The 18024-nt window shown below is 44.5% G+C and overlaps 1 protein-coding gene across 4 annotated transcripts in view; it reads left to right on the forward strand.

The window, feature by feature from the left end:
• TGFB2 (transforming growth factor beta 2) overlaps window positions 1-18024 on the forward strand; it is an 81021-nt gene that overhangs the window by 5493 nt on the left and 57504 nt on the right. For 2 of the 4 annotated variants that reach the window (XM_025420984.3, XM_025420982.3), the window contains exon 2: window positions 10210-10293. The exons of the other annotated variants lie outside the window; for them this stretch is intronic. In XM_025420984.3, coding sequence (XP_025276769.1) covers window positions 10210-10293 — 84 coding nt within the window. The remainder of the gene's footprint in view (window positions 1-10209; window positions 10294-18024) is intronic. 4 annotated transcript variants of the gene reach the window in all.

Raw genomic sequence — 18024 nt, forward strand, 5'->3', positions numbered from 1 at the left:
AATACGGATAGCACTATGTTTTTGGGGAATTCAACTTAAGATTCTGTTCGTGGACATGTCCTTCTGTATACAGATTGCCGGACTATTGGCCAGTTGCCCAATGAAGGAAAATATTAGTAATTGCTGGAACGTAGTAGTATTTTTGCTTTATATCCAGGGATTTTATTTTTATATATTTTTTAAAGATACTCTGTGAGGACATGTGGGAAAGAGAGAAAGGATCAAAGACAATCGGATTTGGCCCCTTGGCTTGCACGGTGATTGAGTTATGAATACACAGCAGACCAGACTTCAGTTCCTGAATTTTTATTGTATCATCTCTTGTCCTAACTCCAGTGTCCTAACTGTGGTTCCAGTAAACTTAGGTCACATTCTTCTTTTAGGATTTCCTCTCCTCTCCTTCTCTTACTTCTCAAAGACTAGGAGGAGGATAGTGTTTGTAACTGGAGGGGTTGGGCAGTCTTTGGTGCCAAGCCAGCCCCGCTCGCTGCAAGCCCGTCTTGCGGAGTCTCGGTGCCCTGGAGGCTGACCTTAGCGAGGCCCGAGGGGCAGGTGGGCACCCTAGGGACCTGGCCCAGGGACCTGGAGCCCTCTGTGTCTCCACAGCGACCCCTGGGGTCTACTCGCGGAGCTGCACTTTCTAAATTCCGACTTTTCCCTGGTGAGAAGATGCTGATGTAACCTAGTCGCAGCATCTTTCATATAAAGATATGAAAGAATGACAGATCATTTTTCCTAGAGGAAACGGAGACGCGAAAAAAAAAAAAAACAGCTAATGACTCACTGTTGATCCCACATCAAATCTGGGTTAGCACCGAGGAGGTCACTGACTCCTAGGCCTTCGCCCAGAGATTACAACACACTTTAGGCTGCATTTTTAGAAGGTTAGGGAAACAGAGTGGAGGAGCCCGGCCCTGGGCGACCCCCGGGTGGGCCTCGGCCTGACTCTGCCCCCCCACCCCCCCTATCCGCACCCCCTTCCCACCCCTGGCGGTAAGGTGAGCAGCCTTAGGGCCAAGAGGCTGCAAGGAGGAGCTCTGCAAACAGCCTTTTCAGCTGTCTTGATGTAGCATTTCCGGTCCTGACGGATCCTGGAGAGAGGATCTGGATTTGCCAGATGTGCTCGCTCTCCGCAGGCCGCCCTCTCTGCTGCAGGGTGTATTCCACTTTGCAGATTCGGAACAGCTTGATGCAATGTGCCTCTGGCCCAGATCAACAAATGTTTCCATTGTCATTTTGAAACCATATGGTGTGCTTTTTTTTTTTTTTTTTTAATATTTTTTAAACAAAGATAGTTCTGAACCCAGGAATTCAGTGTTCTCCAGGTATTTTAAATTTAATAACAGGCTAAGGATTCTTTGATGGGTTTGTTTAGACTGAAAGCTTGGCCTCCGTCATTTGTTTAGGAGAAATCCGCTGCGACTGCCCGAGAGAGGTTGGCTGGTCGTTTGTTTTGTTTCTTTTCGAACCTCTGGTATCGGGAAGTCGGTTTGGAACTGCCGTGCACGGTGACCACCACCTTGCTTCCTGGGTCAGCTTGGTGGCCTTGGCTCTGCGTCAGACTCCCCCCTGATCTCTTCTCCACTGCCTGGGAGTTGCCTTCTTCTCCACTGTTCTGGAATATCTACATGCAGGACAGTTGACTTCACTTAACCAGGCTTCACTTGCTTCACTCACAGAGATGAGGAAGATACCTGTTTCCTAGAGTTGTAGAGGATCCAGGATGACATGCTTAAAGATGCACCTAGCTCTGCGCGTGGCACTTAGTAGGCCTTCCTGGCAGCTATTTATTCATTGAATCTCAAACATCACTGATTTTGAGAGGTGCCATTATTTCATGTACCGCTTACAGTTAATTATAAGGTGCCACCAGTTGTAAGACACATTCAGAGGAGGTATTTTAGAGATAGTAAAATATGATGGAAAGTGATGCTCTGGGAACCACTTGCACTAGCCTGGAATATCATGGCACTTCATTCTTTTCTTTATAAGTTCTGCTCAATGGATCTACTTCCCTTGCCCGCTTGTATTGGTCTTCAGGTGACCTTTGCCACTATGAGACTGGGAACAGAGACTGGAGGGGCTGGTCACCTACCATGTCTAGTACTAGCTATGCTCATATAAGAAAGCCTTGGGAATTTAGACTTCTTAGATAAGATTTCAGATTTCTTTAGACAACATTCAAGACCTTTCAGGGTCTGGCCACTCCTTGGTCAGCCCCACCTCTTGCTAAATCCCACCCTTGCTAACCTAGACTCCAGCTACATCACCTTCTTTGCCTTTGCCCAAATGGGTCATTTACCTTCGTGCCTCCAGGCCTTGGTCTATGCTGTTTCTTCCACCTGGATATCTATCTTTTACCACCTCTAAACATCGTTTCAGATTTTGTCAGATGCCAAAACCTTTGATTTTCCCAGTCATGTGAATCAGTTCATCCTCCGCATTCCCACAAGACTGATACTCATCTCTAAAGCAGCCTCTTCTCTTTGGCTATCGGTAAAATCTAGCTGTGTTCCAGCTCTTATCTTCATTGGTTTGTAAATTGCCTCAGAAAAGGAGCTGACTCTTATAGTGCTTGATGCATCATATCACTGTGGTTACGACAACACTGGGTTTCTCATACCTGTACATTTCCTATTTCTAGTTTTACAGATCACGAAGAAAATCATGGTGAGAATAATGATGGCAGCTAACCTTCACTGGGTACTGACTGTGTCAAGCATAGTCTCGAGTATTTTATGTGCATGTCCTCCCTGATCCTCACATGCAGCCCTGTAGAGTCCATACTAGTATTTTCCCTATGACATCTGAGGACTTGGACATAGCTATTTCTATCAGAGATGGCTTGTTGAAAGTAAGGCTCTTAGTTAATCGAGGCCCTAAAATAGAGACCAGGGAACAGAGAGCATGACTTTCCTTGCCCTCTTACAAAATGATGGACCGCAGCCATGCAAGAGTGGCATCTCCCCTCTCCTACCAGGAATTACGTTCTTAGGCTCTGAATTCTTTCCCTACAAAAGGCAATACACCTCCAAAGCCTTGGATACAACCCTAGGTCTTTTTACCCTACCTTTAACACATTCAACTTGTCTCACTATATTTGGATGATACAAAAATTATGATTTATCAGGTCCCCAGTGTTGGTCGATAACTACAACCATTTCTTCACTAAAGTTTTGATTGATGATGGCTTCATCTTGTCTCTTTCAGAGAATTAATTTATTTGGGGAGGTAGGCTGGTAGTGGTGCAATGAGCACAGGCTTTGGAGCCATATAGACCCAGTAAATAAAAGGAGTATAAATAAAAAGGAATGGGACCAAAAGGGCCTTAGAGACTGAAGGGGAAGAGATGGCACCAAAGGCAAGATGTCTTGCTCCAGACCTACGGCAATTGTTAAAAACTGCTCTTGTTTTAGTTAGGAGAGAGATCTATAGTTCAGTGATAGTAAAACATGGGAAATGTGTAAAGTCACATAAATGTTCATGGAATGAAAGAAGCCCATGTGGACATAGTGCAGAGTGAAGGCTAGAAGCATATAAACATAAAATTATGTGGAGGCAGGATATCTGCCCTCAGAAAACTTTTCTATCTAGTAAACTTTAAGAGCCACTGACTGGTAATATCTACCTCCTGAATTAAAAGCAGGAGGTCTACGTAATGTATTCCTCCTGGCCAGAGCATCTCGCTGTGCATACTCAGTGCATTCATTTCAGGTTTGATATTTTTTGACATCTCAATATGTTACCAGTTGTTCCAAGGAGTATATGCATTTTTAGGGGAAAAAAAAAGTCTAACTTATTTTAACTGATTTCTCTGAACATACGTATGACTCACATAGCATTCACCTCTTTATCTTCTTCAGTTATAAGGCTTAAAATCCAGCAAAGGAAGGCGGGGATGTTGTTCCTAAAAGGATAACGTATAGAGGATGCTGCTGAGTAATGTGCTTCTGGACCTGGCTCAGCCCTTTCTCACAGGTTTTCGGTCTCCCCGCCCCCCCCCCCCCAGCCCCCACCTCCCCCAGTGAGAGACTGTGGAGAAGGAAGCCAGGCCATTTGGAGTCAAAGCTGAGCCAGGTCAGGCAGCCAAAGTTAGACTGTGGTGGACCTCATTTCACCTCCATAACCAAGCACCGGCCACAACGATTTCTTAGCTGTCAGGTGATTGATTTTTAAAAAGGCCTTCGCAACACAATGACATTAGGGAGTAGAAGTCTCAAAGAGGAAGATGGATGACAGGAAGAGGAGAGCGTGGTCAAGTGTCACCACAAAGGGTTTGAGGAGGAAATGAAAACGTGGGAGGTGATAGCAGAGAGGAGAGGCCACACTAGGCCCTGGGTGGTTGTTAACGGTGCAAGGCGTTCTCTGTGTGAGGTAGCATCCAGCCTTTCTGGGGCCATTTCATCAGTGTAAGAAAACGTTGCTGTCCAAGAGGAGTTGAGTTGACTGGATTTAGCATCTGTTGGAAGGAGGGAAAGCCTCCTGGTGCTGAGAAAGCTATTATTTGTGGACCAGGACCATCCCTTCATTCTCTCATATGAGCCCTTGGATATGTTACTGCCTGACAAGTCGGAAATGTGGGGCTTCGATAACTCCTTTAACCACAAGGATTTGAGGAACTCAAGGCGAATGGAAAATGCTTTCTGGAGGTGGTGAAGCTTAAACCTGAAAATAGTTCCAGTGCATTTCCGAGCTCCCCAGGCAGCTGTCTGCCCTTCTGCTGGCATGTTCCCCACGTTTCACAGGGAGAGTGCCACTCTTCCTTCAGGCTCTCCTTGCTGCCCGTATGTTGGTGATTGGGAAGCAGTCTATTCCTGAAGTGAAGACACTGGGTTTCTGAAAGAAGAGCCTCAGAGCAGCTATTTGAGAATATGACTGCTTTTTTGCTTTTTTAAATTTTTTTATTTTTTTTTTATTTTTTTGGAAATGTTGTTTATTTCAGGAAATACTGTAGCATCTTTCCAGTCTCCTGAAAGAAAGAGAAAAATGTTGTGACTGAGACCTTGGCTCTGTTCATTTGGCTTTCCCTATCTAACCCACACCACACTGACAAATACCACATCTGTCTTGACAAGCTAGTTCACAAATAACTCCCCATTCATAACTTGAAGTTGTTGTAAGAATTCTTATTTGTTACTTCATCTTGTGGACAGGAAGTGCAAAGTTGGGTTTTGAGACAGACACTGAAATGACCACAGGTCCAGAGGCCTTTGGAAATCTATATGGAAGCATTATCTAAAAGACAACATTGCACATTTTTTTTTTAGTGTCTTTTAAGAGCACAGAAATATTGATGGTTGGCAACACATAAATGGGAAAATATCACTTATTTTTTGAGTTTTGGATTCATTTCAGTGTTGATAATTCAATACTTTTTTAGACTAAATTCATCAGAGATTATTCATTCCATACCAGACACAGCAGTGACTTTGTCATTCCTTCCATTTGGGGGTTTGGCTCTTCTTTGGTCATTTATTTTCCTATCCATTGGCTTAATCTCATTTTCACTTCTGCTTTGACATCTTAATGACAATACCATTGAAGTTGTTGCTACTTGCTTTATCATAAACTCTTACAAGTAAATTGCTGGCTGACAAAGCACCTCAAGGAGTAGATGACTTATTCAGATTCCACTTTAGGAGAAGAAAAAAAAAAATCACAGATGGAGGATTTTTTTGTTTTTTGTTTTTTCACAAGATAGGTTACTTGATAAAGGAACTGCCCCCTTTGAGGTCTGTCTGGGCTTTCTGAGGGGAGATGTTTTCACATCTGAGCTCATACCTTGGCATCTGAGGCTCTGGATGTTAATGAGAATGGAACAGAGGTGGGAGTGGGCTGGGGTTCCTGGCTTTAAACAGGAAGTAGCCTAGCAGAACTGAAGCTGAAATTTGGCCGGCTCCTCAGGTTCTGAAGCATCTCACCTTGTTCAAAACTCCTGCTGAGTTGAATAATAGTTTAGTCATTCACTTGTACCTCTTCATAGTATAAAGCCTTAGGTTGTTAATGGAAGGTGTGTTAATGGAAGTTACTGGTCAGATCTATGAACTAAATCCTGAATTGCTGCTGTTTCACCCACTAACCTTGTGCTTTTCTCCCTCGTAGAGTGAGGTGGCTGGTGCTAGTTTATCTTGGAGAGAGATATATTTCAGAAGAATTCCACTGTCACAAAATATCACCATCAGCAATGAAACTATGTGTAGAGAGTCATGTCTAATTTCATTAATTCTTTGACACTACTATCCAGATTCTAGAAAGAGGGTCTTGAGGCAAGCTGACCCCGAGGCATTATGTATTTGGGATCAGCAGTTTGCCCTTTCTCAGTAACATTTGCTGGGAATTCTCTAAGTAAAGTAGAAACTCATTGTAGTGTGTGTGCTGGGAGGAAATGATAGTAAACACTGTTGGAGCTCTGCAGTCCTGAGAGAAAGGTTTGGAGGGATTGAGGCGGGGACTAATCTGACACAGAGTTTACTGGAGCATTTGTAATGGCAGTTAATTATGTTTACGATATCACTGCAGCGAGAAAGCCTTTATCTCTTCCTTATGGACACTTTCACACGACACAAAACCTCTACTTACCGAGAACAAGTAAACCTTAGGAAGGGCTTTTTCCCTGATCCACCTGATTGGATCGAGGTCAAGTGAGATTGTGTGAAAGGCCTTTTAAAAAATATTTTATTTAAGTTCAATTAATTAACATAGAGAGTGTTATTAGTTTCAGAGGTAGAGTTCTGCGATCATTGGTTGCATAGAACACCCAGTGCCCTCCTGAATGCCCATCACCCAGTTACGCCATCTGCCTCCAACCCCCTCCCCTCCAGCAACTCTCAATTTGTTTCCTAAAGTTAAGAGTCTCTCATGGTTTGTCTCCCTCTCTGCTTTCATCTTGATAAAAGGCCTTTTTGAAGCAATAAGTCACAAATGCCTATACCAAAGGTTCTCACATTTTACCATGCAAAAGAGCCCCTATATCCCCAGTAGTGCTTATTATAAATGCAGATTCCCAAACCTTTGTCTCCTACCCTCCATCCAGATTATGATTCAGTAGTGTTCAGGTGGGACCCAGAAACCTGAACCCTTGATGAGAAGGCCAGGTGATTCTTAGGCAGGAGTTCTAAAAAACACTCTGGAAACACTGTGCATTTTTTTGTTTGTTTGTTTTATTTTGTTGCTTTATTTCTTAGCTGTGTCATCATGGGCAAAATGAATCTCAAAACTTTTCTAGTTAATATCATAGTCTTTTTTTAAGATTTATTTATTTATTTATGATAGAGAGAGAGAGAGAGAGAGAGAGAGAGAGAGAGAGAGAGAGGCAGAGACACAGGAGGAGGGAGAAGCAGGCTCCATGCTGGGAGCCTGATGTGGGACTTGATCCCGGGACTCCAGGATCGCTCCCTGGGCCAAAGGCAGGCACCAAACTGCTGAGCCACCCAGGGATCCCGTTAATATCATAGTCTTATAGACATTTTGTAAGTTGCTCAGGCAAAAACTTTAATTCCAGGACAGTTTCTATTTTACAACTTATGTGAGAAGTAGTCCTCCATTATTAGCGAATGCCCAAGTACTTCTAAAAAGAGTTATTTCTCTGAAACTAATTGTCTTAGATTTTCATAGGTTTTCACATTTTATTTTATTTATTTTTTAGAAACTGACTTCTAGCAATTATCCTTTTTTTTTTTTAAAGATTTATTTATTTATCTGAGAGAGAGTGAGCACAAGCAGAGAGAGCGGCAGGCAGAGGGAGAGGGAGAAGTAGCCTCCCGCCAAGCAGGGAGCCCAATGTGAGGCTCGATCCCAGGACCCTGGCATCATGACCTGAGCCAAAAGCAGACGTTCAACTGACTGAGCCACCCAGGCTCCCCGTTTTCACATTTTATAAAGCATTCCACATATACCAAAGCCTCACTGATCTAAAAAAAATGTATTCCTACCACAATGCCACTTGACTGATACAGATTGTTGAAATTGATTTAAAAAAAAAAACAAAAAAAAAAAAACAAAGAATTGCTTTCTTTGGCCTACATAATCACTGGTGGCATCACATATATCTCCACCCAATTTTCGGTCTTTACTTCTGAGGCAATAGATTGACACCAGAGGGCCCTGTCTTTTTTGGCCTTGTTTAAAAACAAACAAACCAACAAAACAGAAAAAGAAAGGATTTTAATAGTGCAGCTTTATGGTAGGGTAAAAGCAAACCAAAGGGGCATACTTGAGGACTGCTTGCTGGAAATTGCTGATGACAGTAGTTACCTCGCCTTGGTCCCACCCAGAACTTCCTGTGACCCAGGTGACCTGGAGCAATCTCAGGGATCTGGATTCTGTTAGTGGAACTATCCCTCTTCTGCACCACAGCATCCACAGCATCCACTGGCCTGAAGAAGGTGCTGTTTCCCAGGAAAAGGAGTTAAATCCCCCCAAGAAACGCACAGGGCCATAATTTGAAGAAAAAGCATTGCTAACCAAGTGACTTACCCTGCATATTCTTTCTTTCTCTGGTTATATTCTTTGAGATTTTTATTTAAGATAACTTTCAGCATCTCTCGTTAGAGGTCAGATATGAATGAGAAGATTTTGTTTGACTTGCTAATCTTGTGACAAACAGTTTATACCCAGAGTAGCTTCCTGTCTTTGCTGACTTGGTTATTTGAGGGCATTTTCTCCCTGTTAAGGCTGTGGAGAGCCTCTAAAAATAAACAACATAGTTGCTTATTGGTGAGAACATATGTGAGCAGATGTCAGCTGGTAACAGCATATGGTGGCAACATGAGAGCAGCATGTTTCAGAAACGTGATGTTGAGCCTTCCGCTTTCATGCCTCTGCAGGCCATCCAGTGTGCCATAATCTCAGTGAAAGAGAGTTCTGACTGGGAGGTGTGTCCCACAGAAGTGTGAAAGCATGTCACAGGGGTCTTGTTAGTGGGTTAGAGACGGTAAGTTACAGGGTTTGGAAAAAGTCTTTCCTATCTGTTTTCAAATCGAGAGATAAAAGGCACACATCTGTCCAAAAAAAAAAAAAAAAGAAAACCATGTACACAAACCCCCCACACTTACCCGCCCCCCCCCCCCCAAATTGAGAGAGGAATCCACAAGATCTTTTGTCTTTTCTCAAGCGAAGTCTTCAAGTCCGGTCTGAAGAGTGGCGGTGCTTCTTCTGGAAAACCTGCCCTAGATGAATGAATGGAAGGTGCATGGATTTTAAATTTGTGTCAGGAGCTAGGGAAGATGTACATCCATACCAGGCCTGGAAGCCAGTCAGGGATTCATCTATCAAATAAGTTATATGACTAGTATTATCACATCTCTCGATCACCTTTTATTTGACAATCTCTTAAATATATCATCTTCTTGTGATCTTCTAAAAACCCTCAGGGATAGCATTATGTAGGCTTCATTTATAGGAAACAGAGGCTTGGGTGAATCCAGGCACTTGGTCAAAGATTCACAGGAAACCAGTAACAGAGCGGGAGTTTCACTCTACATCTTCTTATGCAAAACTCCTCTATTTGTCATTGACTCTACCCCAGATTAGAACACTCAACAATGTTTTCCCTTCAATTGGAGGTATTTTGGGGTGTATTTTCTTTTATAAGAATATGGTGGGCAATATACAAGATGTAGTTGCTGTTACTTTAAAGAAACAAAAGTTCAAAATTCCATCATGTAATAATCCATCCCGAGCAGCCCTAGATTTTTAAACTGTAGCTGAGCAGCCCCAAACCAAGATACACTTGGATTTTTGACACATTCAAGAAATTTTCACATGCGGGTTAGGAATGGTGATGGAGGGGATGTTTTAAGGAAACTGAAATCTAGGCCAGCCCAAAGAAACCTTGAGTTTTATTCATAAAAGGTAGGCTGTCTTTTGTCAAAGGAGGTCAAGGCCTTTCCTGTTCATCTTTGATGTAAGTCACGGTATTTATTTTACCGTTTCCGTGTATAAATTGTACATTGTGATTTTGATGCTAGAGCGTTTTAAAGGGAAAAGGGAATTCAGGAGCCTGACTGGTGGTTAAGGGATGTCAATAGATCTGGGACCGGAATCCAGAATCCCTCCTAGATCCTTGGTCCCTGAGTAGCAGAGACCTTATATGTGTGGGGGATATAAGTACATTCGGAGAGCCCTCTTCGACTTTGAATCTTTGTATAGCTCTGTGCAAGGCATCGCCTCAGTAAAATAGCTAATGACTGTGCTTTTTAAAACTCCTAGCTGTCTGCCCAGTTGTTACAACACCCTCTGGCTCAGTGGGCAGCTTCTGCTCCAGACAGTCCCAGGTGCTCTGTGGGTACCTTGGTGAGTACACTTGTCTGCTTTATACCTCATTTGACATAGTGATATCAAGTCCATCTTTAGTGTCTGTCTCCTTTGGGGAACTTGTCCAAGGCCAGAGAGAATTCTGGAATGCAGCCTTGTAGCTGAACAGACAGAAAGATTTCCCAAATTTTTAGTCAGTAAATGATGACTTGATTGCCGTATGTGAAAGAGTGGGTTATGGGTACACGAGATATGTGCTCCAGGGGTGACAGAGTGGTCTGAAATACAGATCTGCTGACCCCCATGGAGGATGCTCTCTGGAGGGTTGAACAGTATGGCCAGAATATCAGGGGCCCCTTCTGGGTGTCTTTTTATATATATGTTCTTATGCCTGGCATACAGTAGTTGCTCAATTAATGTTTCTTGTACTGAACTAAAGGGAAAGAAGGAGCTTTGCTTTCCTTTGAAGTTCTGGAGGGAGGCCTGTGGGAAAGTTGCCATTATTTATGACCTTCGTGTTGTCATTTCTGGGTTGCATGAGAATGGATTGTCATGGATCAAGCCTTTGGCTGACTGGACCTGGGAGCTTGCCACTTAGCCTTGACCCTCAGAACAAGTGCATACCCCTCAGAGCCAATGCCACGGATCAGGCCGAGGAGCACAGAAGCCAGAGTTTTCAGTGCCTTCTGATTTGGAACATTACTCAATTCAGTCAGCTTTTATTGAGAGCCTACTGTATGCTGAGCAGTGAGCTCATAACAAAGAATAGCCTTAGTTGATCCTGATATTTAAGAACTCAGGGGCCCAGGTGTCCCTGATCCATGTTCAGGAAGAGATGACATAGACTCACAATCCTGGTGTTGGTTTACTCACATTTTTTGAGACCCTCAAGAAGGTTTGGATTATACTGATGCTAAATGTAGGCAAAGGTCCCAATAGGGACAAAAGAAATGTTTTTATTACCTTAGTAGATATCTGCTTCACTGGTATATCCTACTCTGCAGTTTACCATGCCCGACCTTGCTTCTTAGGAATCAAGGAATGAAGGATTCAAGTAGTTTATTTACAGTGGCCTAAGCTGGGTTTCCTCATAAAAGAGCAGGTTCTGTTGAGAATATACATTTATTTTCATGGATGAAAGTGGCTAGAAGCTGCCATGTGAATAAAGAGTAAAAGGTTTAATCCATGCATTTAAGTTTCCCTTTTGTGAGACGGATTTTATTTTGTTTTCATCCTCTATGTTTATATTTTATTTCACTATCTAAACCAAGGATTTAATTGTCTGACTTTTTTTCCCCACTAGCTTTTTGGAAAAGAAAAGGGAAGGGGATAAGAGAAGGAACACATTTGTTGAGTCTCTCCTATGTCCCTGGCACTCACAGACACATCATCCTGACCCTCCCCATGCTGGGGGGTTGGGCATGGCTGGGATGACCATCCCCACATGTCAGGAGATTGTGACTTGGAGAGGAAAATACCTTGTCCTGGGTCATAGCACCAGGGGGTGGCCGAGCCAGAATCCAAATTCAGGTCTGGCCTTGATGCCCTCCAACCAGACCACAGACCCCTGGACTTTCCGGCCCTCCTTTAACTTTCCCTTTGCAATCTTGTCCCATTAATTTTTTAAATTATCTTAGTGACCCCTTTGGATTCATTTCCTTTTCATCTTTTCTTCCAGTAGTAAACAAGTTGAGAGGCCTACCCTGGTTCTCTGTGTGGTTTTTCTTCTCAGACACTCCTCACTTGGGGTTATGTTCGGTCATTGAATTGCTGCAAGCCTCCTTCCTTCTTTGGTGAAAAAACACTGGAAACCCACCCTGCCCTTCAGTGAGTCTGGGAAAATCAGGAGTGTCTCCGAGGGTGTGGAAGGGAGATAGGGCCCAAGCTCCATGCAGATTCCCGTACAGCGGGAGGCCCTTTCACCCCACCCAGCTTCCAGGCCTGTGGGAAAACCTGCAGACCCCTTTCAGACCTTCCATGGAAGACCGCTGAGCAGTGGGGCTCTGCATTTTTTTTTTTTTTTGTCTCTGTTCTTAGAAATAGTAATTGAGTAAAAATGTAAGTGAGTGGATGCCAGGGGGCAAGTGTCCAGGGTCAGGGTGAATTTCTCCATGCTGAGTGTGATTCTGAGCACTCGTTAAGTGGAGGCTGGCCTGTGCCAAGCAGCTCGAGGGCCATCCCTGTCACCTTGCGTGAACCGCCTCTCCATTCCAAGGAGATGTTGGGAGCGGCTGGAGGGAGCGCAGGGCCTGTGGCGCCTCTTGCTGTTCTCACTCTCTAACCTGGGTGTAGTTGATAACTCCGTGTTCTGACACCCATGATTGGACTGGCAGCGCTGATGCTTCATCAGCTTTAAATAAAATCCTCTGGAGGACGGAATGGTCCTTGCTCCTCACAGCCCATGTGGCTGCTGAATCATTTTTCTCTTTTTAAACTCATTAGCCCCCCAAATCTTGGTGAAGCTAAGCTTAGCCTGCCTGAAGCTTTTCCTTCTAAGATAAAAGAATCCAGAAGATCAGCAACCAAGCTTGGTTCTCTGTGAATAAATAGATTAAAAGTTGTGAAGGCAAATTCAGGTTGTTCTGGTTCTGATTTTGGTTTTGGTTTTGCTTCTTTTTTTTTTTTTTTTTTTTTTCAGTTAGCTCTGTTGAGATTTAAAGATGGTGTTTCTCAAAGCGTGGCCTTCATGTGTATCTCCTGAGGTGTCCCTAAAGAGCAGATTCCCTGGCCCTGCCTCAGAGCTGGTGCTTGTACACCTGTAAGCAGGCTCTGCAGCTTATTCTGACCTCACTGGAGCCTGCGGCTGCTCAGGGCAGTGGATGCTCTGATTATCCAGGTCTATCTACTCACAGTCCCGCAGTGTGCAAGGATTCAGATCCAGCAGAGCCTCTGTGTGATCAACTGGTTCTGCAAGGTGGGGCCCCTCACCTACAGCACAGCAGAGTCTTGGCCCCATCCTTTCCATTCTCCCAAGTGTGTATTGAGGTAGACCTGTTGTCCCATCCTTTCCAATCTCCCAAGTTCATACAGATACTGAGGTAGACCTGTTGTCCCGTCTTTTCCAGTCTCCCAAGTTCAAACAGGTATTGAGGTAGACCTGTTGTCCCATCCTTTCCAGTCTCCCAAGTTCAAACAGGTATTGAGGTAGACCTGTTGTCCCATCCTTTCCAATCTCCCAAGTTCATACAGATACTGAGGTAGACCTGTTGTCCCATCCTTTCCAGTCTCCCAAGTTCATACAGGTATTGAGGTAGACCTGTTGTCCCATCCTTCTAATCTCCCAAGTTCATACAGGTATCGAGGTAGACCTGTTGTCCCGTCCTTTCCAGTTTCCCAAGTGCATACAGATATGCCTCAAGGTAGCCCCTCTGTCAGCAGCATCACATATACCCATGCTCACTCTTCACCATGGGGTGGGGGGAGGGCAGTGAGTATGTAAGGAAACAAATTAGTCACATGGGGTAATGCATGCTTAGTTTGGAATTATGCCTGGGAGTGAATTCTTCCACTTAGGTGCCTTCAGCCAGGCAACTCTGAGTGGGAAGGGGATTTTGAAAATGAATATATAATGTGGAAGTGGCCAAGTATAACGTATAAGTCGACGTACAGTGTTTAATTCCCTGAGGTTGTGTTTGGTCGAAGCACTGCCGACCTCTTCGTGGCCTGAATCCTGTTCTCAGACATTCCATGGGGTAAGGATCTGGCCGACAATGGAATGTAAACTCTACTCTCTCGGCCAGACTGGGCTTTGAGTAACAGCAGTTTTCTGCTTCCAAATGATGTTTTTCTCAACCAGAGGTATTAGAGCAGGTGCAAATCGGATCATCTTTTAAAAAGCAAAGTTGATGATGAATTTCTTGGTGTCTGTGCAATCCTCTACTTCCTGCTATTTTGATGTTACTTGGGAATCGTGAGTACTTTGAATCCAGCCCCGCAGTATGGATGTTCCGTACCTACTGTAGGATTCTTGGCTGTCAGACTACTTAGGGAAATACCCAGTTCTGTGTCCCTAACCGTCCCACCCGGCTATTGAAGTGTGAAAGGAATGATGGGTAGTGTCAGTTCTACTTCCCCAAAAGCCTTTAATGGAAAGATCTCTACATTAATTATAAATGTAGATACAGGTTTAAGATAAATGTCAAACGCATGCAGAGATTGTGGGAGGACACAGGTAAAAAACAGGACGTTCTTGTGAAAATTAGTTCCTTCCGCGGTATTAACCACGTGTCTGCTCTAGTGATGCCATCAGTGACTAAAACAGCAAAACACTTGGTCGTTAGCGAAGTCCACCCTTTGGAGGAAGACAAATAATTAATTTTAAAAATTAAGTAAGCATGACAGAATTTGAAAATACTAGAGGGGAAAACAGAGCAGCGTTAGAGGTGGAGCTGCAGTTTTCAAGAAGCTGGGTGTGGGAGGGTTCAGGAAGAGGGTGGCATCTAAGCAGAGGCTTGAAGGAGGTCAGAGAAGAGCCTGGAGCTCTCTGGGAAAGAACATTTCTGGCAGAGAGAACAGCTGGTACTGCCCCTGACATGTTCAAGGATTATCAGAAATGTCCTAGGAGATGAGATTAGAGAGAGATCATGTCTGACAGGTCAGGTAGCACCTTGTAGGCCAACATCAGGTCTGTGGCTTTTCCTCTGAATAAAATAAGGGGAAGGGTGGGTTCAGTAAGGTGGTTCTGGTGGCTTTAAGGTGATTATTGTACACAGGGTAAGTAAAGGCGGAGCTTGAAGTTGGGTGAGGAGGAGTCTGTGCTGCATTGCAATGGCATTTTATAGCTGCATTTCCAGGTTTCCAAGAATTTCCAAGAATTTCAAAATCGCTGAGTTCTTTCTTTGTTAATAATTTGATCAGCAAGCTCCAGTGGGTTCTGGACGTAGAATATAGCTTTTGGAAATTTTTAAAATGAATATTCCTGAGTTATTGTCAACTCAGCCCCTTCCTTTCTAGAAAGGAGCTATCTGTGTTTTAAAATAACCTCTTGGTGGGGCAGCCCGGGTGGCTCAGTGGTTGAGCATCTGCCTTTTGGCCCAGGGCATGATCCTGGAGACCCAGGATCGAGTCCGACATTGGGCTCCCTGCGTGGAGCCTGCTTCTCCCTCTGCCTGTGTCTCTGCCTCTCTCTCTCTCTCTGTGTCTCTCATGAATAAAATAAAATAATATAAATCTTAAAAAAAAATAACCTCTTGGGTCTCCCATCTGTGCTGACAGGTGTGGAATGGCAGCTCTTGGGGGTTCGTACTTGCTGTGATGCCTCATCACAGCGTCTTTGACTCGGTGGGCAGGGACACGTGGCAGTCAGCTCGCTGGTGACCATGTGTCAGCCTAGGAGAATGACAGACTACCTTTCCTGTGTAAACTAGAAAGACGGGCTTCAAGGAGAATTTGGATCTGTCCAGATGTGCCTGGTGCCTTTGCCTAAACTTTGAAATGAGGTCAGAAGCCAGGGAATTTGTAAAACTATGTCTCTTATTCGTTGAAAAGCATTTCTGTTGGACCAGTGTTTGCTTTCTAACTTTTAAGTTTTGAACAGTAAGACTGGAATGTGGATTTTATTCCTTCATTCATCTGTGCAAGAAATATCTATCAAGTCTACCGTGTGCCGGGCATTGTGCTAGGTCAGCCGATAGATGGAAAAAAATGGTGTAGACCCTGTCTTTAGGGAGTCTACAACTGAGCGAGGAAGTCAGGTAAACCAAACCAACCAAACAAAACCAAAAAGCTAATACTACATGGTCGAAACTGTGTAAGAGTCCCGACAGGTTGGAAGAATGGCTTTCTTTGTGCTGGAGAGGAGAAGGAGGCCTTCCTGGGGGAGGTGATATCTGCTGCTTGAAAGGCAACCTTTAAAATTAGAGTTTGGCAGTCCTCGGGCAGCAGTAGAAGCTGCTTATGCTTTCTGGAAGGAGACTTGCAGATTTGCCCTCCGTGTTGTTTCTTTCCTCTCTGAGTTTGCGTAACTACCGTCTTGATAAATCAAGAAACAGCAAAGGCACGTAGTGTGGCCTTTGAAAAAAAACGATGTGTTCCTTTCAGGCCCACTCTGAAATACCGAGGCTGGAGGCTAAGACTTTTATAGTATTTGTTATCCAAAGTTGATTCCTTCATGTCTGTTGCCTATAAAATCCATCATAGCATGACGTGTTGTGGTAATAACGGGACTCTGTGGAACATGGCATTATCTGACAAGCTCAAGGTCACTCTCTAGAGCTTTTTTCTTCCTCTCAGTGGCATACCATGAAAATTGATCTCTCAGTCCTATTATATGGGTTTGTAGGTTGGCTGTGGCCTTGTTCATGACAGCCTCATTCTGGGCCCCGGGTAAAGGAGCAGCCTCTAACCTGGGCATGCTGACCTCATGGCCAGACCACCATGACATGTGACAGTATCTCCTGCCCACATTCCACTGGCCACACCTGCTTTTGATAGGACAGGAAGGGAGGACCAAGGTGGGGGCCAGGTGGCAATGGGCCCAGGAGAGAGGGACAAACATTTTGAACAGATAATCCACTTTACCACAGGGTAGGTTGGGGGAGTTGGGGAAAGGATTGAAAGATGTCATTCCTGTTAAAAAACTTTCTCTACTGTGTGTTGGACATGACTGGATCCACACTATTGCTTTGTCTGTGGTATCATGGGGAGCGTTATCCTGGATATTTACTGAATAATTAGTAGATCAGCTTTATAAGACAGGCATAAATGTCATTCGCCATTTTTATTTTGACTTGCTCCTCCAACAGAGACAAGGTTATCTGGTGTAAATGACACAGTTGATAGTCCTGGGTTTCTGAAGGAAGCCCTGATGTGTTGGTGACATTTGTGTATGTCAGGGACACTGGAACTCAGGCTTACCCACTCCCTCTCCCCTGAACAGGTAGTGACGTCCCTCAGCTTTAGGGTCTCACGGTGCCATGGTCCTGACATGCCCAGCCATACTTGATAGATGTTGTCCCCACGAAGACCCAGGCTAAGTCCCAGGAGAGTAGAAGTCTGTAGATGCTTAAGTGTTTGCTGGAAGAAGCATGAATTTCCTATTTCTTCTCTCTTCTGTGTGAGTTCCATGCCAATTTAGTAACCTAAATGTCCTGTGCCATGTGGTTCCCTCAAATCCCATCTCACCTGAGCCTTGGTGTCCTGACACTGACCTACCAGGTAGGCTGCTTAGACTCATTCTCCTGCCTGCTGTGTTCAGTGAGCAAATGGAGATTACCCTGCCAGTGAGGGGCATCTCCCATGTGACACTCAATGCAGTGACAGCCGCCCAGCTGCGCTGATGGCTTCAGAGAGAGCTAGGTGCCTTGGTCTCACGAGCTCATAATCATCTCCACGGCCTCTCCTGAGTATCCTTAGTAGCAGCAGATGCTGAGTTTTACCCCCCCCCCCCCCCCCCCCCCCCCCCCCCCGCTCTTGAGGTCAGTGATGGGAAAGAGCAAGAAAAAAAGGAAAGCATTGTTTTGCACATGGCTGGACATCTGTGTTTCTGAATCGCCCTGCTGTGTGCATGATGCAACCGCTGGAGCTGTTTTGCTGAATGTGAACTTTGTCCACCGACTGGAGTCAAAATTGGTTTTGGATCCTCTCGAAATCTAAATGGTCAGACCACGTTTTTCTAATATGCAGTTGGATCGGACCTTTGCTCCGAAGTGGAGCTGACTCTTTGGGGTTTGCGCCGGCAGCAGGGCCTGCTTCTCTGTTTTCCTGCCCTGTGTTGCTTGTTTTCCCAAGACTGCTACCTACCTCGTCCACGTCCACTGGCATTCAAGGACG

Source organism: Canis lupus, chromosome 38 (assembly GCF_003254725.2).
Source record: "Canis lupus dingo isolate Sandy chromosome 38, ASM325472v2, whole genome shotgun sequence".
In the NCBI taxonomy this organism is placed as follows: Eukaryota; Metazoa; Chordata; class Mammalia; order Carnivora; family Canidae; genus Canis; species Canis lupus.